Here is a 23,926-nt window from a genome sequence, read left to right as displayed (position 1 = left end):
ATGTTGAGTGTATATATAGCAACATTAAGTAGAAAGGTCAGTGCCTGGTGGGCAAGTTCAGGCTGGACCTGAGAGCCTGGCGTGGACGGCCCTGGGGGGAGGTGTGGGGCAGGGTGAGGAGGGTGTGCGGAGGGTCTTTTCTGTCCCTCTGCACTTGTGGCAGGATGACGGTGTAGCCTGGTGGGCAAGGCTGCAGACTCCGCCCTCATGGAGCCTGTGTTGGTCTCCAGGGCCCTCCACTGAATGCTGGACCCTGAGCGAGAGGGCCACTCCCCACGTCCCAGCACTGCTGTGCATAAATCAGGAAACGAAATGCCTACGGGGCTTGAATAACCCATGTCATGGACTTAAAGCAGCACCTGGCATGTAGAAATGGCTTCACAAACAGCAGCTGTCACTGTCGGTCCCATCAGTTAGGAAAGTGCCAGTCATTCCTTGGACATTGTCTTCTTGTTTCACACTTTCAGTGTATCATTACCTTTTACCCACACACCTGGGCCCCTTTGTAACTGAGACTCCGGGCTCAGCAGCGCCGATCTGGGGTGCTGCTGACATTCCCAGGTTGCCACTGACCCGGCGCTCCTCACTCCGCGGGGTATCCTGGGGCAGGCTCTCACACTGTCCCCGCCGGGCGCCTCGCCACTTGCCTTTGCGCCCAGACCGCTGCCTGCCGGACCCCCAGCTCTTTGAGGAGCCTCCTTCCCTTTGTTGTGGGAGGTCCTGTGGGCTCCCCCATAAATGCTTCCCGTGAAAGAAAGCTGGATCTTCCTTCTATCGTGCTCTTTAAAAATGCATAGCCAGGATTTAGGATCCTGCTTTTAAACCTGTCCTAGCTCCTGTTTAGTTCATAGTAATTAAGAAAAGCTTGTAATTGGATGATCACGTGGCACTGGCTGCTGTCTCGTTAAATCCTCTGTTCCCATAACTGGTTTACAGATGATGCATCTTCTTTATCCCAGAATCTGGCCACAGGGCGAGCGGGAGCGGCGTAATTACGGCGCTAAGATGCATTGTTGTGATCGTCGTCAGAATCTGGGTTAGGCACTGCGAGGAGCGATGGCGGGCCCGGAAAGTGTCGCTCAAGCCCCCCACCGGGACCCACGTCCTCCCGCCTCAGCGGGGGCACCTCGGCGTCACTGTGTTCCGGGTGACTGGGGGAGGGGTGGACGCCAGAAACGTCCATGTCCCGTGTGTATTTTTAGGAGAAGTCAGAGAATGCCAGTGAAGGTGGGAGTCAAGGGCAGCTGCATTGCCTGTGGGTTTGGCAGGTCCGTTAGCAGGACCCGGCGGCACCGCACGCGTGGATGTTGGAGTGTCTGTGTCGCCCTGGTGCCTAGAGGCTGGGTCAGGCCGCTCTTTGTCTGCACAAGCATGTCGTCGTGAGACTGCAAGAGATGGCCTGTCTCACTGTGTTGGGGGCCCTGGTCAGCCTGTGATGTGCTGGGGCAGATGCAGAGCCACTTGCACAGACTTTTAAGTAGTGAGTCCCTGGCTTGCGCTGGCCCTTCTCAAACAGCTCGGGAGAGGAAGGAAGGCATGGCAGCCATAGCAGGTTTCCTCAGGCAGCCCACACGGAGTCACGCAGGCTGTCGGAAGGCTGGTTGAGCACCCCTGGTTCACGGATGAGACAAGCTCAGGAAGGCGGCGGTCGAGAGAGACGGCCAGGTCTGGGCAGCCCACTGCCCTCGCCAGCCAGGCTCAGCGGCGTCAGGCGTCGGGGGCTGTCAGGGAACCAGAGTGCTTCTCAGAGACCTTGATTTGTATGTTTGCGGGGAGGGGTATTAATAAAGTCAGGCAATTCTTGCTCTCAGAGAAATCAATGGACTTTTCTGCTTTGTTTCCGTTCAGGAGCCCAGATAGAGATGGCAAATTTTGAGCCAGTTGTTGAAACCAGAAAATAACACAATAAAAATAAAAATTATGGCACTCCCTATTTCTGATATCGATGCACAACTAATAATGACAGGCTAATGGATATGGTACAAGGGACCCTGAGCCTGAAAGAAATGCATCTGATTGTGGAAAGAAAACAATCTAGAGGCTTAAAAATCCGAGTGCTGGGTGGGTTCTGGAAGCAACCTGGGGACCTGAGATGCATGGGGACTCCGGGGCCAGGGGGCTGTTCTTGGCTCACGCAAGTTCATGCACAAGTCGGACTAGCAGAAACCACCGACCAAAACCCTGAAAGCAAGATGCAGGGGGGTATCTGCAAGGCAGCAGAGGCCTGGGATGCCCTGCACGGAGCCGGAGTGGGGGGCGTGCCCCTCATGCCCAGGACCTCGGAGTCCGTGCGCTGGGGCAGCCCCTGGGAATCTGCATAATGCCCCAGGTGGTGCCTGTGGAGGCCAACGCGGAGCCCACGGATGAACACGGCGGGTCACGGGAAGCATGCAGGTGTCGGGATTGGAATCCTGCCTCGAACCAGCTCCAGGACCCTGGGCAGGTTCCTTCCCCAGCTCTCAGGTTCCCATCTCTGAAAGAGGAAATATCAAAACAGGATGCAAGGAGACGAACGAGATGTGGGTAACAATCACAACCTCAGGGGGACAGCGAGGAGTGGCTTGGACAGTGTGCACCATGCCCCTCGCAGGTCCTGGACTATATATAACCACATCCTCTGGGCCCATTCCCATCCCTCCCTCCTTCGCACTGCGTGGTTACCTGTTCCCCCTTCACGGTACAAGGACTGTGGCTGCGGAACACCCAGCACCACCTCAGGCTGTGTGAACGTCACTGGGAATAGTCTTTGTAAGCAAATGCTTCACTTTAGAATGGCTTTAGGTTTGCAGAGTGGCAGGGAGACAGGACAGAGAGCTCCCACGTACCCAGGGTGGGCCCCTTACCCCAGTGTGCTCCGTATGCCGCAGCTGGTGGGTCCGTACTGGTCGGATTGTTAAGTAAAGGCCTGTTTCACTCCAATTCCTTAGTTTTACCTAATGTCCTTCTGTTTCGGGATTCCACGCCGGAAACTACGTGACCCCCTTGTGCTCAACTTGGCCATTTCTCGGCTTTTCCTCGTTTTCGGTGACCTTGACAGTTTTGAGGAGTATCGGGCAGGGATTCTGCAGACTGGCCCTCTGCTGGGCCCTGTCTGACAGTGATGGTGTGATTCACCTGGGGCTGTGGGCCCCGAGGAGGAAGACTCCAGGGGTCCGGGGCCTTCTCACATCACCCTGAGGGCAGATGCCGTGCGCGTGACTTCCCACTGTGGGTGTTGGCCTTGACTCCCTGTGGAAGGCGGTGTTTGTCAGAAGAATGATCATGCGTGACGTGAAATACTTTCTCGGCCTTCAGTGCTGGAAATAAGGCAGTCAACTTAGTTTTAGGGGGTCTGAAAGTCAAATAGTACTTATCTATTTAGTGGTGTATTTCTTTGGCTCAAAAAGAAAACACTCTTTAAAGCGTGAGCCATCCCAGGGTGCCCATTAACGTTCATGTGTTGTATGTCCACCATTGACAAGGGCAGAACCTCAGTCACCGGCTTCCCATGCCTTCTGTCTGTGGGCAAATTTCTTAACCCTTATGCCTCAATTTGCTCTTAACAAAAAGAGAAACAATAGTATGTTGTTCTTAATGTGTACTGAGGATTAGGTGTGTGAATCCATTCAAAGAAGGCAGAACTCGGGCAAGGCTGGGTAGGTGTGCGCTATTCCATATCCCCCGTCCGAAACAGCGAGACCCGTGGCAGTGGCTGGCTGTGAACATGCGCACACTCGCTCGGTGTCGGGCAGCTGTTGGGTGCCCCGTGCACTGAGGCAGTGGGGAGGCCACCTGACATGGGTGGGGACACGTGGCTTGGCGTGGACAGCGCCCAGCAGTCGCCTCTGAGGCCCGGCTGCACTGCAGACACCCCGCCTCCTGATAATAAAAAACTTTTATTTATTTTTTTCTTAACAACTTGAAGCACTTGACCAGCCCACTCTTTCGTGATGAGAAGGGCCTGGCCCCTCCGCCGCATGCCCCGCTGCTCTCCAGTGTACTTCAAGATTAAAAACAGGTGGCAAACAGTTGGATAAGTTTTCAAAGGGCAAAAGAGTGTGATTGGTGACTCAGTTGGTTGGAGCATCGTCTGGCACACCGAAATGTTGTGGCTTCAGTTCCCGGTCAGAGCTCATACCGAGGTTGTGGGTTCGATCCCTGGTTGGGGCACATACGGGGCGCAGCCAGGCGATGTTTCTCTCTCACATCGATGTTTCTCCTCCTCTCCTTTCTCCTTCCTTTCTCTCTAAAATCAATAAACATCCTCGGGTGAAGATTTTTTTAAAAGATTATGGTCAGACTTCACCTGGAGGAGTGAGTGGAATTTTTCTATTGAAAAGTCAATCAACCCTGGGGTCTTCCGATGACGGATTCCCCTGTGAAGGAGAGAACTGGGAACAGGGAAATTTTATTCGTAGGTGCCCTTAGGAACCGAGGCAGATAAAGGTGACTTAAACGCCGCGTATTAGAATTGTTTGGGGACCCTGAGTGTGTACAGGACGTGAGCGGACGCATGAGTGTGGCGAGGGCAGGCTCTTTCCCAGGGAGCCTTAGGTTTTGTCTCATAAATTACAAGTACGAGGAAAGCGCGCTCACACCCAATAAATAAAGTGTAACTTGGCAGGTCCAAGACAACGTCTAAAACTTGTTCAAGACCCAAGACTGTCAGCCCCTGGAAAGCTCGTCTTTAACCTTTTGGTAAAAGGGAGAATCAGGGCAAGCAGGGGACAGCTCTTTAGTTATGCTTTTGAAACTGTGTCGATTCGAAGGAATGTCTCACGTGCTTGTGTGTTTGTCTTCTGAGCAGCTCCCTGGACCAGCCAATTTACTTTGCCGCTCGCTCAATAAGAAATGCATTAAAATTTCACTTGGGTTTTGGTTTCCATTTTTTTTAACACAGAAAACGTATTCCCTTACCCATTAATCTATGACCTAGTTGGATCCAGAAGGAAATTTCACAAGAGCACGAATATTCCTTGAAGACTGAGCCTGCCGTTGGGGCCCCGCCCCCCAGCCCCCACGGACAGCCTGTTTCCTTCCTGTGAAAAGACGGTCTCAGAACAGGGCGGTTTCTATTACAGAGGCGATGGCGGTTTAAATTGCCTTTCTAAATATATTCAAGGCGGCGACTAAAAACTCGCATCTGAAACCGTATCGCTTCATCTCTACTTCTTTATACACACAGTAGCTCATGGGTGCAAATGACATCCTCCCCCAGACTCACAGATAGGTATTTGTAATCTCTTGTGTGTTATGCGTTGCTCTGAGATCCAAGTTCTTCCCTGGCTTTCGCCCTGGGAAGCCGGTGTTATATCTGTTCTGTAACTTTATTGTGGACACAATCACAGATGTCCTGATTTCCACGCCCCCCACCCCTGTGCCCACCTCCAGCCTGTCCCCGACCCCCTCCCCTCTGGCCTGTACCACACTGTCCTCTGAGTCCTTCCGACGCACATACATGTTCTTTGGCTAACCCCTTCACCTTCCTGACTTTTCTGTCCTTCCCAGAAGAAAAAATAAAAACTGCTTCTACTTCTCATGACAACATTTTGAGGACTAAGATAAGAGGTGTTAAGTTGTGGGGCCTCCTCAGAGGAAAGTGTACACATAGCAAGTCTTTAAAATGGTGTTATTCCACCACGGCACACAAAGACATTTCCTGCGACCTCTGCAGTCACACCTGGCACCCGTATGGTCTTGCTTTGTGAGAGCCATAAGGAAAAGGAAGCTCGCAACTTCCAATCCTATTTCCTTTTTAAAAAGATTTATGTATTTATTTATTCTGAGAGACAAGGAAAGGGAAGGAGGAAGAGAGGGAGAGAAATAACGATGTGTGGTTGCCCCTCATGTGCACCCTCCACTGGGGACCTGGTCCTCAACCCAGGCCTGTGCCCTGCCTGGGAATTGAACCAGCAACCCTTTGGTTGGCAGGTTTGTGCTCAATCCACTGAGCCACACCAGCCAGGGGCATAATTCTATTTGTTATGAACAGTGAAGTTCAATTTAGACCCTGTGGAGCAAATAACTGTCTAAATTAGTTTTGTGTGTGAAATGAACAACGCAAATGGAAGTTTCGCTGCTGGGGAAGCGTTGAAGTAGATCCGGACTGCATCCGAAGAGGGTAGTGAAAATTTCAGGTGAATTTGTTGAGCCTGAGAGTTTGATATTCTCATTTTTTATTTGACAGAATAAGCATCAGTTTCTTTTATTTCCCTAGTACTTCGCATGTATGAATTATAGTAGGGGAGGAGAGAGAATGAGTTTTATGCTGTAAGTTGTTTTATATGGTATAAATTAATTGGCTAAGAGGATTTTGTCATTTAACCAAAAAAAGGCCCCGTTCAGAGACTGTGTTTGTTTTCTAGGGACACAACCAGATCATCACGTACAGCAGACCAGTCTACTTCTGTGTGCTGTGTGGCCTTATTCTGCTTCTGGACGCGGGGGCCACAGCCTGGCGCCCTGCCACGTATGCCCTGTATGGCCTGCAGTTCTTCTCGGCAGGGTCGCTGCAGTTGGCCAGGGACCTCCTGATAGGTGAGTTCCCCTGGGGGACTTGGGCATGATCGTAGAGGAGGGAGGCGCTGGCCTCATGCTGTCTTCTGAATCCCTGACTGGAGACACTACCCTGCCTGGTGCTGTTGGGGAGACGCGAGTTTCCCTCTGGGCTTGCCCAGTGTCCGGAGATGGGCTGGGTACCGGAGCCACAGGGCATCTCATCCTGGATTATCCTAAAGGGCTTTGACGTCCGTGAGCAGGAAGTCCCAGCACCATGACCTCTGAAAACTGACTGCTGAGGGGCATCAGCAGGGCTCCCCAGGGCAGGGTGCCTCTGGGTGGCAGCCTTGGCCCTACCCATGAGGGACAGACACTCAGTAACACCTGAGTGGGCGTGGTTCTCACTCCAGGTAGACTCCTGGGCAGGCTGGGCACCCAGCCTTCCACTGCTGCACTTGGCTGGACGCAAGGCCGAGTTTGATGGGAAGTGCTCCGTTCACACGAGGGTCCCGCACACGGGAACGGTCAGAGCCCGACCTCATGCCCGATGGCCGGCTGTCTGCACTCCAGCCCGGCCACTGCACTGGCTGTATGACCTGGAGCCAAATGCACTTGTAACGAGGGGACGAAAGTAGCACCCACTTCAGGGGGTGGCGCAAGTCGTAGGTGAGTTAGTATATTTAAAGGCAGGGAACAGTGCCTGGCACCAGGGGTGAGCTGTCCATGTCGTTAGTTTGCAGAGAGGCAGCTCACTATGGGCCCGCGGCTCTGGGGGTTCTTCTGAGCAGCCAGAGAATCACACACACGCCGACTGGGATCACAGGGACCAGTGGAGCCGACTCAGGGCAGCTCCCGCAGAGACTGGCCCCTGGGCCCCGTGTCTGCCTGCTGGACATCTTGCCCCGAGGAGACTGGGAGAGCTGTAGGTCCTGTGTCTGTCTTCCCCAACCCCCATGGCAGCTCCCTGAGTCCCCCCCACGGGATGGGAGGGCCCGGACGTGGTATACGTTCTTACCGAGTTCCTGCTTCGTGAAAACTCTACTAAACACTCCACCCTCTGCCTCTCCGTCCCAAGTACCGGCTGCCCATTCTTGCTGGGTTGGTGGCGAAATATGTACCCCCCTTCCAGCCAGCCCAGCCAGCCCCACCTCTCTCTGCATCCTCAGCACCTCCCTGTTACGTCAGGTAAGGAGCAGGGCAGTTCTCGATAGCAGAGGGTTAGGCACCAGGTTTCAGAGAATCTCCGAGCTCCAGCCGGAAACAGAAATGTGTTGGAAGGACGAGGAAACTGTCCCTGAGATTAGATTCCTGGGCAGTGCCCCCTTGTGAAGAATATTTCCTTCTACCTCAACTGGTGCTTTTCACTTTATTTTTATATTTCATTTATTTATTTAATCCTCACCCAAGGATATATACTTTTTGATTTTAGAGGGAGAAGAAAGAGGGGGAGAGAAAGAGAGAGAGAAACATCAATCAGTAGCCTCCTGTTCATGCCCCAACTGAGGATTCTTAGGGTTAGGGTTAAGGTAAGGGTTGAAGTTCTATTGGTTGGAACAGACAGACAGACACACACACACCAGGAAAGACTTCGGATCACTTTTACCTTCTCCCGAGTTGGCTCACCGCTCCTGCAGCTGAGCTCAGTTGCAGCAAAGGGGTCAGAGTGTGAGTGGACAGAGCTGCCGGTCCCCACCTTGAGTGCCTTCCTTCCCTGCCCATTGGTGATCCTCTGTCACCTATGCCGCCCTTGGTGTCTGCTCAGCCCCGTCTCAGCCTGTCCGAGGTGGGGAGACGGCCGAGGACCAGGGGCCGGAAGGGAGCGAGGACTGCCAAGGTGCGCTGAACAGGTCAGGTGGAGAGTGGACGGGTGGGGCAGATGGAGAAGCTCCTGCCATGGGTAACCGAGGAGAGGAGTGTCTGAAAGGCAGGACGGGAACGGCAGACGAGACAACAGCAGAGAGAGGAGGGAGCGCGGGGACAGTGTGCGAGGAACCTGGGGCGGGAATTGGCACAGGAATAAAGTGGCAGGGATGAGCGCCCTGCCAGTGAGTGAAGGAGGTGCAAACTCTGGGGGAAGCGTTCTCCATGATTCCTTTTTCTCTTGGGCTCCCTGTAGGCGTTAGAACCACCCTGTGCCCTTCTCCTTCCGGGGTGTGGTGAAGCACCTTCATAGTCAGCACCTGTTCGCTCTGCTGCCTCGGAGACCCAGGTCTCTGGGCTGAGATTAAACCACCTTCCATTTGGGTGACTTCCACAAAAGCCTAGGAGGAATGAGACTGGCTTTGTGGCTGTGTTCTGGGTGGCGAAGCCAGGAGGTCTTCTGAGTATCGTATTTCAAAGGGAGGGGGCAAAGCCAGTGTGCCCTGAGGCCCCACGGGCTACCCTGAGTCTGTCTGGCAGGAGACACGGGATCGGGGGTGTCCACCTAAGGGCAGAAATACTTGGGTGCTAGGGATACTTGGGGTGGATTCGGATGGTGAAACTGGTCCCGGCCAACAGCAGGTGCGTTACAGCTCGCTGTGGTTTAAGACCGTAAACTGGTTTGGTCTCGGGCTGTCCAGTGGTGNAGATTAAACCACCTTCCATTTGGGTGACTTCCACAAAAGCCTAGGAGGAATGAGACTGGCTTTGTGGCTGTGTTCTGGGTGGCGAAGCCAGGAGGTCTTCTGAGTATCGTATTTCAAAGGGAGGGGGCAAAGCCAGTGTGCCCTGAGGCCCCACGGGCTACCCTGAGTCTGTCTGGCAGGAGACACGGGATCGGGGGTGTCCACCTAAGGGCAGAAATACTTGGGTGCTAGGGATACTCGGGGTGGCTTCCGATGGTGAAACTGGTCCCGGCCAACAGCAGGTGCGTTACAGCTCGCTGTGGGAAAGACCGTAAACTGGTTTGGTCTCGGGCTGTCCAGTGGTGTCAGGGGTCGCCTGGGGGAGGCAGCAACTTCCCCAACACTGGAAGGTGGGACAACCATCAGCTGTCCACAGGTGCTGTGCACTGGAGGGTCCTTTGCACACGGCCTTTGGGCTCCTTTCTGTACCTGAGTTTCCTGTTTTATTTTCAGCCTTAGGACCGCAGCCCCCTGCCCACAATAATGCAGCTTCAATAACACAATCCTTCGAGACAAGTGGGGGTTTGGAAACCGTTACTGGGAGGGTTCGCCACTCCATACGCTGAGGCCTCCCACGCCCGTGTCGTGTGTAAAGGCTTGCTTTCGGGGTTCAGTGTTGGTGCTGGCAGTTGGCCCATGTGCAGCTGTGCTACCTTGGAGATACGCGGCGTGTACATTCATATCAGCTCCGTAGGCTTGGCTTTCACTCCCATGTTGCTTTAATTCTGCACGCTCTCACCCCCAAACTGCCAGTGTAGTAATGCATATTATTATTCACATTCAACAAAAGCAGTGGGCAAATTACGATATTTTTATGCATACATTTTTCTGGAAAACAAACGGAACCATACCAGAAGTTGCTGCATTTTTGATAATTACTAGGGAAAATGAGAAATAGGGGCGAAGTGAGGGACAATCATAGACCCTCTCAGCTGTATGCTGAGAAAAAAAGTCTTCGGTCACAGGGAAAATTGCCAACAACCCCAGGGCCTCTTTTATTTTTTCCTTTGGGAAAAGAGAAGAAAATCATTTAAGCAACTTCCAATGTAATTTTCCAGTTGTTCCGGGAAGGCCGCACACGCTTTGGCTGCAGCCTGTGGTCTGGGCCCCCCCTTCTCCGCTTCTGCCTCCAGCCTTGATGTTCCTTCCAGACTGGAGGTTTGTCCTCTAACACCCCGAGCTCTGACCCTGGGCAGCCTGGGGGCTGCCCCTCCCCCTCCACGCTTTCATCAGGTTCCGTTTCTGGACACACAGCTGGGACCCCCTCCGTTGGGGCTTCCCGGTGCCTCTCACCCCTTCATTTTCCTTCCACCATCCTCATCAAGTCCCTCCCTGCTTTCGGTCCCATTGCCTGGTGCATTTCTTATAGAGAACATTCTACACCTGTGTTTTGCTGAACAGTTTCCAGTACTTTGCTGCCTTGAACATTATATGGTGCCCATACTTTTTTCTGTGATTCTTAGATCTCACTGCAGTTCTTGTAACACACTCAGTGCTCGAGGAGGAGAGGGGTGAATCTCTCCCACCGCCCTCTGCCCCACTCCTGGCCCGAAGGAGTCAGCCTGGTGGCCTTTCTTGCTGGATTCCCGGGCCCAAAGTTAAGAGAAGAAAAATTTGTCAGTTAGCTCGAGATGATACGGATTAAAACTTTGATGTTCACAACTGTCATGTTGTGTAATTAAAATTTTACTTCTTATATCTTTCCTTTTATGTCTCTGGGGTCCACTCACAAAAACTAAAAAAAAAGAAATGGTGTTTTATACAGTTATGTCTGGCAGATCAATATTTGTATCTTACCTCTGCCTTTGATTGAGAAGCGCGTTATTCACAGAAGCTGTAGGTTTTTACAATACACAGCGTGGAGCAAAAATAGGTTTACAGTTGGGAGTAACCAAAACACAATTCACTCTTATATTACTATTTATTAATTACTGTGTTACTTTCCGTATGAACACCGCAAACCTGCTTCACCCTGCTCTGTACAGACAACTGCCACCCGCTCACCCCACGCCCTGGCTCGAGGCATCCTTTGTTGACCAGTATTTCATTCCATGGCACGTGACTGTAGTTCAAGTCTTGAAGCAGAAAACATTACAATGCAGTCACCGTGTGTGACAACGTGTGACCCCAGTCCCAAGCGAAGGCCCATGTATTGTAGGGACATTCATTACCCCATGCGTCTCTCTCACAGAGAGAACCCTTCCTCGGCACTTACTGTAGAGGGACTTGTATCCGCGTTCTACACCCGTGTTTGGCTGAACAGTTTCCAGTACTTCGCTGCCTTGAACATTACATGGCGCCCATACTTTTTTCTGTGGTTCTTGCATCTCCCTGTGGTTCCTGTAACACACACAGCGCTTGGGGAAGAGACGGGTGAATCTCTCGCACCGCCCTCTGCCCCGCTCCTGGCCCGAAGGAGTCGGCCTGGTGGCCTGTCTTCCTTGCTGGGTACCCGGGCCCAAAGTTCAGAGAAGAAAAATTCTTCTCCTCCCGCCCGCTCTCAGTGAGAGAACGAGACATAAATCTCTCGTTTCTACAATTCCACTGTGGGAAGTTTGCCGCTCTGACTTCTCAGCAATAACGGAAACCACCCCTCCCTGCCTGCTCCCACCGCGGGCTGTGGTTTATGTGTAGCGTCAGGACCGGGTTCCCGGGCTTAGACATACTGGGGTTCAAATACAATTTCCTCAGTTTTATTAAGGATTACCAGCATCAACCTGCATTGACATGCTACACGCCACACGGAGACCGCGAGGGCGACAGAGGGATTATCGCATTACTGAGGCGAGTTTCTGTGTAATTCTGTGAAGCCCGCCGCAAACAGAATTGAGAGGGAGGGAGCGGTAGGGAAGTTGCCATAAAATGAAGCTCTGTTGCATTTTACTTCCTCAAACAACTCAGCTCAGTGAAGCTTTGAGTGGCAGCGCATGGATGTTTTGTCCAATTGCATGTTGTGGTTTGGGGACGTGGCAGGGCCACCTTCGTCTCCCGGGGACTGGCTCCCCTGAGAAGCAGGCCCCTCCGGGCCCCACGGTCAGTGTGTGGAGCCTCTCAGTGGCTCGCCGCCTCCCGGCGCCGCTGTGGGAGCCTGGAGTCTTGATGCACCCCGAGTCTCCAGGTGACGTGGCGAGTGTTTAGGCGTCTCAGCAACTCGAGTGCTGGAGGGGCAGGTGCACAAATTGAGGGGCCCCCCGGGCTCCGATTGTCACACCCCCTCCCGTGCAGGAAGAGCCCCCCTCTCTGCCGTCCCTGGGTTTTGCTTGTTCCTGTCACCTTCCCAGTCCGAGCTGTCCCACACTCATCTGCCTCCAGTCCATGTCCGCTCTTCACACGGAAGGCCAGTCTGCTCTCAGCGTTCGGGGGTCTCTGCTCAGTACCGGCCTGGTGGGCGTCCTTTCCCCGGGCCTCTGCCGCAGAGCGCCTCCTGGCTCGGCCTCCAGATCCTCGTCCGGCTTCCTTGGTGGGGCTGGGCGGGCCATGGCGCAGGGGAGCCTCAGGGAGGCTCCCGCGCACTCACGGTCCGTTCCGTCTGTTCCCTTTCAGTGTTTTTGTGTTGCTTCCCCGCCATCTCCCTCCTCGGGCTCTTCCCACAGATCGACACCTTCTGCATTTATCTTCTGGAACAGATCGACATGCTGCTTTTCGGAGGTTCTGGTGAGTCTTGCTTTCTCCTCTTCTCTTCCTGTCTAAACTTCAGACGAGGGCCGAGTTGCCTAGGGCCCGAACGAGAGCCAGGCCTGTTAGGTTTTCTCTGTTTTTGCATGAAACTGTCAGTCTCTTTCTCATCCCGACGGTCACCCAGGGCCCGGGGGCTGCCCCGCAGACCCTGTCTCGGCCCCTCAGCAGGCACGCCCTGTCTGAAGGGACGCCGCGACCTTCTCTCGCATCCAGACCCCGCTAACCGGTCACAAGGACTGCCGGGCTAGGAAGGGGCTGTTGGTGTTTGTGTTCCAGCTGTCTCGGGGATGACCTCGGCCATTGCCAGTGTGGCCCGGAGCGCTGCTGTCGCCGCTGTGCTCCACGTGCTCTGCTTCAGCGCCGTGAAGGTAGGTGTGAGGACCGGCCCTCACTGCTGCTCGCATGCGTGACATCGACCGATGTTCCACATTAACAGGCGTTTTCTCCAGTTGTAAGAGAAATGGAATCAGAGCGTGTCAGGAGTAGCAGGGCCCCCTGGGAGGCCCAGAGGAGTGAGAAGACACACCTGATTTGCACAAATGCCACCTGGCCTGATGTCCCCTTATAGGTGTCTCTCTGGCACGGTCAGCCAAAGAGCCTGGGAAGGCTTCTGCCGTCCATGGTGGTCAATGGGACTCTGGGCTTACCTTCACTTCCTTCTGAAATACCGCTCGAAAGTCAAGGGTCAAGTTGAATGGAGTTCTGTGGAGGGACAGAACTGGGGAGGCTCTGTCAGCCGTGCAGCTTTGGAACCCAGCAAGCAGATGGCCGCAGGCTCCTCCGGGTGGGGAAGCCGAGGCCTTGCCGTCCGCTGGGGAAGGCGCGGAGGGGAAGAACAAGATGAGCCCTCGCTGTAGGAGGACAGTTGCATCAGAAAAGAAGCGTAACTCATTGACCTGCATGGCTGAGCTGTCAATCACACTTGGTATTTGTGAGGGTCTGAACGATAGTTGGACCGGTACCAGAAGAAGGAGGGAGTGCGGCATGTGTGTGAGTGGGTGTGGGGGAGGTCTTACTCTCATTTTCTATATTGGAAAGTAAGCAAGTAACACCTGAAATGAAAACAAGTGCAGAAATAACGAAACAAGCACCTGTTACCTGAGCACCCGGAGGTTCGGGGGCATAGAGAAGCAGCTGTCCGTCACTGCCTGCAGGACGCAGGGGTCACGGGGCACAGGGGCAGAGCACCAGGGCTGGGTACTCGCAGGTGGGGGCCCGCAGCCAGCCGCAAAGGCAGGAAACAGCAGCTCACGTGGGGTCCTCAGGGCCCTCTCCGATCCCTAAAAAAAGCGATCAGTGAAATTATAGATTTCTTGACATTGTGGATGCCCTGCAATTCAGCATTTTAAGCCACAGGTACCTCTTGGATAAAATAAAAATTAAATGCGAAAGAGTAAAAATAATACATGCCCCAAAGGGTTTCTAATGTACCATACATCACATGGCATTGGTTAATGAACTTTTGAAAAATATTAACTTAAAGCCTATGAAACTTGTCTGCGGCAGTGGCAGCAAACGCACGACAGAGTATTCCGGTTCGTGGGGTCGTGGAACTCAGCACGATCGTCTCCTGGCGCACGGAGGCGACCGTGCTCACTGAAGGCAGACCCCCTTGCTCGCTCCTCCACCCCTTCCTAGGAAACCTTTTCTTTCGGACAGAGGGCCAGCAGGAGGGAGGAAGGCTCCGTTTTCCAGTGCGCCCAGGTGCTGCTCGGTTTGTTGCCACATTTGCACCGTCTCCTGTGGGACTGTGGCGTAATTAAAACGTGTATCTGGCGTTCCTTCTTTGGAAACACATCCCCTGTTCGGTCACAGGACCCTGGGGGTTTCCCTCGGGGAAAGGACCTGGATTGGCGTTTCCCGAGTCCTTGCCCTCTGAGGACCTGTTTCTGTTTATAGCCTTTTGGTCAAACACCGCCTTTAAAATCTGGGGGTCACAAGGTCTTCCTTGCAGGACGTTGCACGCATTGCCCTGTCATGTTCCAGTGTGTGCTTGTTTGTTTATAAATTTATCTTCCATTCATTTTTTTAAAAAGTCAGCTTTACTGCAGAGTCCATCTGTTTGGTACTCGGAGTTTGGTAAGTTTCGGTAAGTGTATACACACCTGTAATCAACTCCATCGCCAAGACGCAGAACACTGGCACGGACTCAGAGGTCCCCTGGCATAAGAGGGGGTTCCCTGGCATCCCTTCGAGGTCAGCCTCTTCCCCTGCCCCTGTCTTCAGCCAGTGCTGACCCGATTTCTGTGCTTACAACTTCTAACCCTCGACTCTATGCAAGCACACTCGTGAGCGCCGAAGGCTGCACTCGGTCGGGCAGGCACCACCGCGGTTGTGATAGAGGACACTTCTGCCACCTCGAACTTCTCTCCCTGCTGCTGTGCTCTCCGTTCCGTCCCCAGGCCCTGGTTCCTGCGGCCACCCCTCTGCTTGGTGTCGTCACAGTTTGCCTTCCCAGACTGTCCCGTACATGGAGTCAGGCAGTCTCCAGCTTCCTGAGTCTGACTTCTTCTATTTAGCGTGATGCTTCCGACAGCCACCTGTGCCGTTGCTTGAATCGGTGCTTTGTGTCTTTTTCATTGCTGAGGGGCATTTCTCTGGTCATTTCCAGTCCTTGCCATCTGTGACTCACACTCTATAAACACGTGTAGGTATCAGGGCCGGTCTGTGTCTTCCTATATCTTGAGTACACAACCAGGGGTGAGATTGCTGGGTGAAATGGTGAACCTACATCAACTTCATAAGTAGCTGCCCGACTTGTCTGAAGGGTCTGCTCCGTTTGCCTTGGCCCTCATAGTCTTTGGGGTTCTCGAGTGTTCCAAATCCTTTGTAGGATATTATCGTCAGTTTTAAAAACAGTAGCCTTTCTGGTGCGTACTAGTATTTAATTGTGGTTTTCATTCGCATTTGTCTAATAGCAATTATTGTTGAATGGCTTGCTTGCCATTTGTGCATTTTCACTGGTGAAAAATAGGTTAAAATATTGCCCATTTGAAAATTGCATTGTTTGTTCTTATTATTGAGATCTAAGATATTTTTATACGTTCTGGACACAAGTGCCTTATCAAATGTGTATTGCTCCCACAATTTCCCAGTCTTTGGCTCCTCTTTCAATTTCATTAACAGTATTTTAAAATTTATTTTAAATTTTTTTGTCCTCATCCAAGGACGTGCTTATTGGTTTTGGGGGGGAGAGAGAGGGAAACATTGATGTGAGAAGGAAACACCGATTGGTTGCCTCTCATACGTGCCCTGACCGGGGATTGAACCTGCAACATGGGTGTGTGCCCTGACTGGGCATCAGGCCCTCTGCCCCTGGTGTGTGGGATGATGCGCCAACCCACTGAGCCACACTGGGCAGGGCAGCGTTATTTTTTTTAAGAACAGAAGTTTTTAAATATAACAAAGTCTGAATTATCAATTTTTTACTTTATGGTTTGCATATTTTATGTCCTATTTAAAAAACATTTACCCAGTAAAAGTTCACAAATATTTTCTCTAAAGTTTTGTGGTTGTAGCTCTTAGATCTGTGATGCATTTTGAGCTGATTTTTGTGTTGCTACGAGGTAGACTGAGATTCAGCGGCACAGCTGTTGGAAAGACTAACCTTCCTCACTGAATTGTCTTGGAAATTTTGTCAAATGTCAGTTACTGGCTTCTGGCTTCCGGTCCAGTACTAAGGACTCTGGAGGTCGTCTCTCCCTCCTAATACGGAGCAAACAGCTGAGTGGACTGAACAATCAACAACCCTCCTACTTCAGAGAAGCGAGGAAGCAGTGCCAAGAGCTGTCCCCGAGCTGGAGGGACCACGACTCCCGGCAGCCACCTCTGCAGAGACCAGCCCGGGCAGGAAAGCCTGAACTGTCACTGACGAATTGCTAGAGACTGGGAAACACAAGACTGGGAGGGAGGAATTCCGGGGGACCCAGTCCTCAGAGGCGCCCCTCGTTTTTGTGAGCTTTACCCCCAAGAGCTCACCCTGGTTCTCGCAGTGAGAGTCAGAGGGAAGCCCCTTCAGGGGGTGGAGAGGAAGAGGACCCACGTGGAAACCACCAGAGCGAAGGGTGCTGTCGTTTACCGGGACTGTCTGCATAATTGTTCCAGAACCTAATCTACTGGGATGTTTTTCTGAGCGAAACCGACCTGCAGGAAGGGAAATGCCCAAGTGTGGGCCAGCCTGGCGTGGTGTAGTCGTTCTGCACCCTTGGTGGGGCACTCAGAGCAGTGTGACTGCCACAGGCTTGCTAGAGGACTGTGGACCGGTCAGCACCAGAGGGCTTCTCCCATCACACCTGAACAGCCCAGTGCTGACGGCCCCTTTAGCACAGCCCCTCTGACCCAGTACAGCCTGCCTGACTGTCAAGAAAAAACAAAATAAAACAAAAACCCACAGCTTGGACAGCCAGAGCAGGTGTCAGAACCTGACTCAGAAGTGGCAGGGATGTGGGACCTACCCCACCGCTAACTGAAACAGTGGTGGCAATGTGCTGGGGCTCTGACGGATCATGGAGAGGACACGCAGGAACAGATGAATGATGTACAACGTAAGCAGAGAGACGGCTGTAAGAAAGAACCAAAAGGAAGTGCTGGAGATTAGAGACACCGAAACAAAAATGAAGCCTGCCGGTGATGTGCCCACTAGCAGGCTGGGTTTTGCTGAGGAAAGAATTCTGAGCTTAAGGAAATGTCAATAGAAATTTCCGAAGTGGAAAAACAAACAGAAAAAAAAAGATTGAGAGAAAAAATACCCAAGATCTATAGGGCAACTACAGAAGGTGTACCGCGTGTGATAGGAGTGCCCGAGGGAAGGAAAGAAGGAACAGAGACCCATTTGGAGCAATAAGGACCGAGAATTTCTCCTAGTTAACATCAGACACCAAGCACAGGTGCAGGAAACCCAGGGAACGTCAAGCAGGATAAATGCCAACCAACTATCGCTATGGATACCATATTTAAACTGCTAAAAGTCAAAGGTAAAAATACCGAAGCAGCCAGGGTGGGAAAACACCTTAACTGTAAAGGAGCAAAGATTAGTTACATCTGACTTCTCTGGAGCTCCTGTGGACGGACATGTGTCCCCCAAAATTTGTATGTTGAAGCCCAACCCCTCCGCCCCCCAGTGTAGTCCTGTTTGGAGATGAGACCTTGGGGGATAATTAGTTTTAGATGAGGGGGTGGGGGTGGGGCCTCGAGATGGGACTAGTGCTTTGACAGGAAGAGGAAGAGACTCTGGGTAGATGCCCCTCCCTCCCTCCCTCCCTCCCTCTCTCTCTGCCCTCTTTGCTCCAGCATCTCACCCATGCCTCTGAGCTGCCCAAAGGAAACCTGTGGCCTCCAAACGGTGGGGTCTCCAAGTACTGCCAGTCGGCAGGTGTGCAAGTCCAGTGCGCTGTCCGCCAGCCCGTGCCTGGCCTGGACTCCAGACCTCCCACCTCTGATCTAGGTGCAGGCTGCGGGGCTTCACTGGTGAGGTCTTTTCCTGCACATGGCCTCAGGACACTCCTCTGTCTCCAGTGGGGAGTGGGAATGGGGTCCTGTGTCACACCTCAAAACCTCCTTTCAGGCTCATCTGTAAGATCGGATGTGGCACAAAGTCCTTGGAGCCTGGGGCTTCTGCAGGAGTGCTCTCGCTGGCTCCCACTCTGGACCCGGCTTTCCTCTCTTTGAATATTTATTGGACATTGAGTGGGGTGCAGGGAGCTGGTTTCCTGTGTTCTTCACCCCATTTTGACCAGGACCTCCCCCTCCTCTCCTTTCTTTGCATCGCCAACTTGCAAACACATCTGATGTAAATATGATTTCCTTTTTAAAAAATTTATTTATTTATTTTTAGAGAGGGGAAAGGAGGGAGAAAGAGGGAGAGAAACATCACTGTGTGGTTGCCTCTCGAGTGCCCCCTACTGGGGACCTGGACTGCAACCCAGGCATGTGCCCTGACTGGGAATTGAACCAGCAGCCCTTTGGTTCGCAGGCTGGCACTCAATCCACTGAACCACACCAGCCAGGGCTAAATATGATTTCCTTTGGCTGGTGCAAGTTTTTGTAACTGACTGAGAAGCTGAAAAGTTCACATTTGCTGGTAGTCAACACATTTATTTGTTTAAAAATGACTCTGTCAGGTACTAGATACAAATGGAGAAAAAGTCAGTTCTCTCTCCTCAGGAGTTTAACATTTCTTGAAGATGATGATGTGCTGGGTGGTCAGAAAGAGAACATCAGTCAGAGAATGTGGTTTCCAGCTCAACCTTCAAACGTTTGTCAGTGGGTTGAGAACTTAGCCGAAGGAAATGCAGTCAGGCATGTAAGACGTCTTCCCCAGAGTTAGGGTCGAACAGCATGGCAGGTGAAGGAGGTGATAAGGAAATTAACCTACAGAAATGGTAAATGAGACAGAAGATTGCCTGTCTGCGGGAGTCGTCAAATTGTGGACAATTTTAAATGCAAAGCTAAAGAAGCATGCTTTTGATCCAGTGGGCATGTTTCCATGACAGAAACTTTTAGAAAAGGAAGTCATCAGCTTTAAGGGCTTGAGTGGAAACAAAGACAATAGAAAGTTCCACCAACTGCCCTGGCGGGGTGGCCCAGTTGGTTGGAGCGTTGTTCTGTGCATCAAAAATGTTGTGGGTTTGATCCCAGTCCAGACACATGGCTGGGTTGTGGGTTTGATCCCCAGTTGGGGTGTATATGGGAGGCAAGTGATTGATGTTTTTCTCTCACATCGATGTTTCTCTCTACCTTCCTCTCTTTCTAAAATCAATAAACATATCTTTGGGTGAGGACTTAAAAAAACAGTTTCCACCAGCTGACCTCCCAAGTCACTCCATGTGTGGGCAGTCCAAAACTCTCCTTTCCGATCCTGTGAGCTGTGTGCTGCATGCTCGCTCGCGCTCTCTCTCTCTGCAAAATCACATCCACTTGCTCTGAATCCTGGGCTCCTGTCTCACGTCTCACGCTCTCCAGCAGGTAACAGTCATGATAGTGAAAATGAATTCATGGATAGTGGAACCATGGTTGAACCTGCGAAGACAGAATGTTCTCCCATCCTCAGGGGTGGTCCACCGAGGAACAACTCTCGGGACTTCTTAGATGGATTTCCATGGGCCAAGTTGTGTGGAGGCTCTGAAAAACCCATTTCATTTGGCAAGTGTCAAAGGCTCATTATTACCAGTTCAAGTATTATCAAAAGTGATGTGCACTCCTGGGATTGTGAAAGGACTTTTTCTTAACAAAATCCTTTGGCTAGGGGGTGGGAGGTGGGGGGTGTGTGTGGAAATCCTTGAAGAACCTGGTATTCAAGAAGGTGGAGCATTTGGGGTTTTTACCTGGTGATGGGACAGGCGTCTTTCCGTTCCTCACCTCCCGAAGTCCAGCTCCCTCCTCAGAGCAGACATTGCTAATTGATCATCGCATTTTTTTCCCACTGAGGTCACTAGGGCCTCAGATGCCCAAACACTAAGCATTCCAGCCAGCCAGGACCAACTGATCAGAGCCGGCCCAAAAGACAGAATCTGTTTTTTATCCTGGGTTGAGACTTGTTTATTTCATTTCCTTTCTGTTTGTGGCATGCTGTAGTTGTGAGTAACTGTTGGCTCAGAGTGAGTGGGTATCATTTTGAGACCATATTGCGAACTCTGGTGGGAATGAACACTCAGAGGCTCTGGGGTTTACTTAAGTCATGAAACATGCTTTTTATCAGGTGGAAGTGAGGTACTTGGAAAGGTTTATTGCATCCCGGAGACGTATTGACTTCCCTGGCTCAGCACAGAACAAGCACCACCTGGAAGAAATAATACGGTGTGTTGTTATAGATTCTTAATGTTCTATCTATGTTTTGAAGCGCCTTTTGGTAAAAATCCAGCCACTTGCATTTCTTCCTCCTCATTTGTAAGTCCCGAGGTTCCTAGTGGTCACAGATGGATTCTCCACTCTCAAATGCAGCGCCTATTAAATGCTGTGAATTGAATGAATGAGGTGAGCAAATTCGCAAGGGAGTCCTTAGGAAAACACGAAAGCTCACTGTCTTCAACCTAACACACTTACCTGGAGCTGTGAGTCTGCTTCTCTTTTGCCTTCTCTGCTTACTCTTTGCATCACTGGAATTGATTTTTCCCTTTTATCTCTGCACTGTGGTGGATGGATGGGCCCTTGTGAACAATTTCAGCATGTCAGCTGTCTTACCAGAGGTACATCTCTCTGTGAGTCTTGATAGCCATGTCTGCCCTTTATTTTCATTATTCTCCCTTGATAGAGACAGATTGAGGGATGGGGAGTTAATGTTGCTCTCTGGAATATTAATTGGGGCAAAATTTGATTTCTCTTCTAACTTCATATTCTGTTTGACTCCTCCAAGATGGTAGCAGGTAACAGCTAAATAGACTCCTTCACTGACTTATATACTTGACAGTGATGTACAGAAACAACCAGAATATTTGCTCCCTGGAGAAATGTCTCAGTAGTTAATTAGCTGGGCTTTCTATATGTCTGTGATTAGTGTGTTTTATCATCCCTTACAGAGAGACTCTGTTTTAGTGATGGCAGGCAGGTCCAGAGGTGGGGGCACATTATTGTGATGATTTACTGGTTCCCAAGCTTCACTAACAACTGCCTGTGGGAGAGTTTTTCTCGTGTTCTTATAGACACCGCAGGGTTGCAGCTCAATTAATAGCATTTCCCCTGCATTCAGGATTTAAAATCTAATTGTACAGGTAAGACAAACTTACCTCTCAAGGCCAGTTTTGGTATTGAGATGGCCCTTCAATGTCCTCCAGCCCAACGTCTTCATTTCATTTTTGAAAATGAGGAAGGGAGGGGCCAGAAAGATTAAGTGGCTTACTCAATGTCACACATCACAGATCCCAGAGCTTGTGTCTTTATGGTCTTACTTCTGTGTCATCTTCCCTCAATGTCACAGGTGGGCACAGGTAACCAGGTTCTTGGTGATTGGGACAAAGAATTGGGACATAACTGAACACCCAGAGCTTATAGCAGAGAACATGGGAGCAAGCCAACTCCAAGCAGAGATTGACCTCATGGGCTGGAGGGACTCTATTCTTACAGGATGGATCCTCTCTGGCTAGTTTTGGTGGGTTTTTACTGAGCATGTACAAGTAGATGTATTACTTCAAAGCTACTGCGCATGTGGTATTCCATCATTTTTCCTGATTGGTCACCAGTGAAGGGGGTCCCACAATGTTACCAAATGGAACCCCTTTCTCCTGGGGTCCCCCTGTATTAGATTCGCCTTGCCTATTGCCAGAGAATTATAGCTCTCCTTGTTAGAGATTGGTGAAAAGGAAAGGAATTATTTGTTCAAGTTATACAGACTTAAGAGTAATGACTTGATGTCTTCATTAAAATCCCAGAGTCCCTTAGAACACCCACAAACACACACAGTCCTTTCTTCCCCACTTTGCCTGGTCTGGGGTACCATATCTCAGGAAAAGAAACAGAAGTCCATGGCTCAGGCAGTGCCTGGTTCTCCCCAGTAATCTGTGCTCGGCTGGCAGGCCTCCCTTTGTTCCCAGCACTATCAGCTGTGTTGCCGGGCTCTCCAGTTCTTAATCCAAACCCACATGGCACCTTCTCATGGCCCACCAGCAAGAGTCCTGTCACCCTTTTCCTTCCTGCAGCATGTGTCCTGCATTCTTCTGAACTGCTAAGAGAGAGCTCTGCATGGCTGCTATATCTTGCTTTCCGGCTTCCTAAGCTGCGTGGCAAACTCAAAGCTGTGTGGTTCTCCCCTGCCAAAGCCATGTGGCAATTATCTGCCAAAGCTGAGTGGTGATTCTTGTCATTAGCACTGGGTTTAAGTCCTCGTGCTAATCTTCCTCTGCAGCCCCATTTCCGACTCCTCCCATAATCGGCTATGCTTGCCAGCACGCCCGTATTTTCCAGCATTTCTGGGCTGCCAGAGTAAGTCCAAGCAGGCGTGGCCCCATGGCGCAGAGCCAATCACCTCCAAGCTCTGGTGCAGGCACTGTAACCAGGGGGAGTTGCCTCCCAGGAACATCCTGGGTGGAAGTCACTCCCTTCTCCCTGGCTCAAAGCATGGCCACAGCGGTTTAACATATCTATGAAACCAGTTAAAGGTTATAGATACGTTAAATGACCATTCCAGAGGTCATCTGCAAAACTGTTGCTATGCAAAACAACACAATGGTCCTGCTCCATGCGTCCCATCCCCCAGCTCAGATTTGTGGGGGTGAGGACATCCCATATTTTTTAATATTTCCTGGAGCCCTGAGTCCTGGACCTCATTACAAATCCTTCTTTGGGGGGCCCCCTGGCTGCACCCTCTAACATCAACGCTCTAAGTGTAAACAGATTTTGTAGTCAAGAAAATTTGCAGGCATGTAAGATACCTTCCAGGTGTATGGAACTTCAATTTAAAATAACTTCCCTAGGGTTTCCTCATTTGCCCTTTTTACATAAAAATATAGCATTTTTGTATTCGGGGGGCCAGTGTGAAGCACAGATAGTTATTTGTCTAAGGGCACGTGGCTAAAACATGTTGTTTTTACCATTGTAAAATGGTCAGTAATGCCAACTCCTACGAATGTTGTCGGAAGTAAGTGAAACTACATGGGCAACTGTGCAGAGCGTCTGGCTCAAGGGTTCTCGTTAAATAGTATGGCGGCAGAATTCCGAAGTCCCGCCGAGGCTCCTGCCCCTCGAGTGCCCACACTCCGTAATCTCCACCCTGCAGTGTGGGCAGTACCTCTGAGTATGAGGGGCTGTCACGCCCATGATTAGGTTCCATTATCTGGCAAAGAAGAAGGAATTTTGCTGATGCAATTACGGCCCCTCATTGGTCAACAAAGTTCATCAATAGGGATCCTATCTAGATGCATCTGACCTCAGACAAGCGTGAATCCTCAGTGTCAGCAAGTCCTTCTTTAAATCACACTCAGGATTCAGTTCCTGATGTTGCAGCTTGTTTTCTTCAGTTTGATCTTCAGAATTGGTGGCACCCAGTGGACTAACTTGCCAGGGCAGAAAATTATGGGATGATAAACCACACAGGTCATTTTCCTTCAATGTATTTTTTTTCAAGTTTATTCTTCACTCTTTTACCTATTCCTGTACCTTTTGTATCTCTTTAAGAGCTGAGTCATTCAGATCACACACAGCCATTGCCATCCTGCAGCATAACCAGGCCCAGGCGT

The 23,926-nt window shown here is 51.2% G+C and overlaps 1 protein-coding gene across 1 annotated transcript in view; it reads left to right on the top strand.

The window, feature by feature from the left end:
* The window catches only part of PCNX2 (pecanex 2), a 201,457-nt gene that overhangs the window by 53,989 nt on the left and 123,542 nt on the right, over positions 1-23,926 (top strand). The window contains exons 13-15 of the mRNA XM_037060255.1: positions 6,345-6,516; positions 12,627-12,737; positions 13,038-13,129. Coding sequence (XP_036916150.1) covers positions 6,345-6,516; positions 12,627-12,737; positions 13,038-13,129 — 375 coding nt within the window. The remainder of the gene's footprint in view (positions 1-6,344; positions 6,517-12,626; positions 12,738-13,037; positions 13,130-23,926) is intronic.

The sequence above is a fragment of the Sturnira hondurensis genome, unplaced genomic scaffold, assembly GCF_014824575.4.
Source record: "Sturnira hondurensis isolate 20B ecotype Veracruz unplaced genomic scaffold, ASM1482457v3 Scaffold0011512, whole genome shotgun sequence".
In the NCBI taxonomy this organism is placed as follows: domain Eukaryota; kingdom Metazoa; phylum Chordata; class Mammalia; order Chiroptera; family Phyllostomidae; genus Sturnira; species Sturnira hondurensis.
The sequence above is the reverse complement of the archived record's forward strand: the minus strand, read 5'-3'. Positions and strand labels throughout refer to the sequence as shown.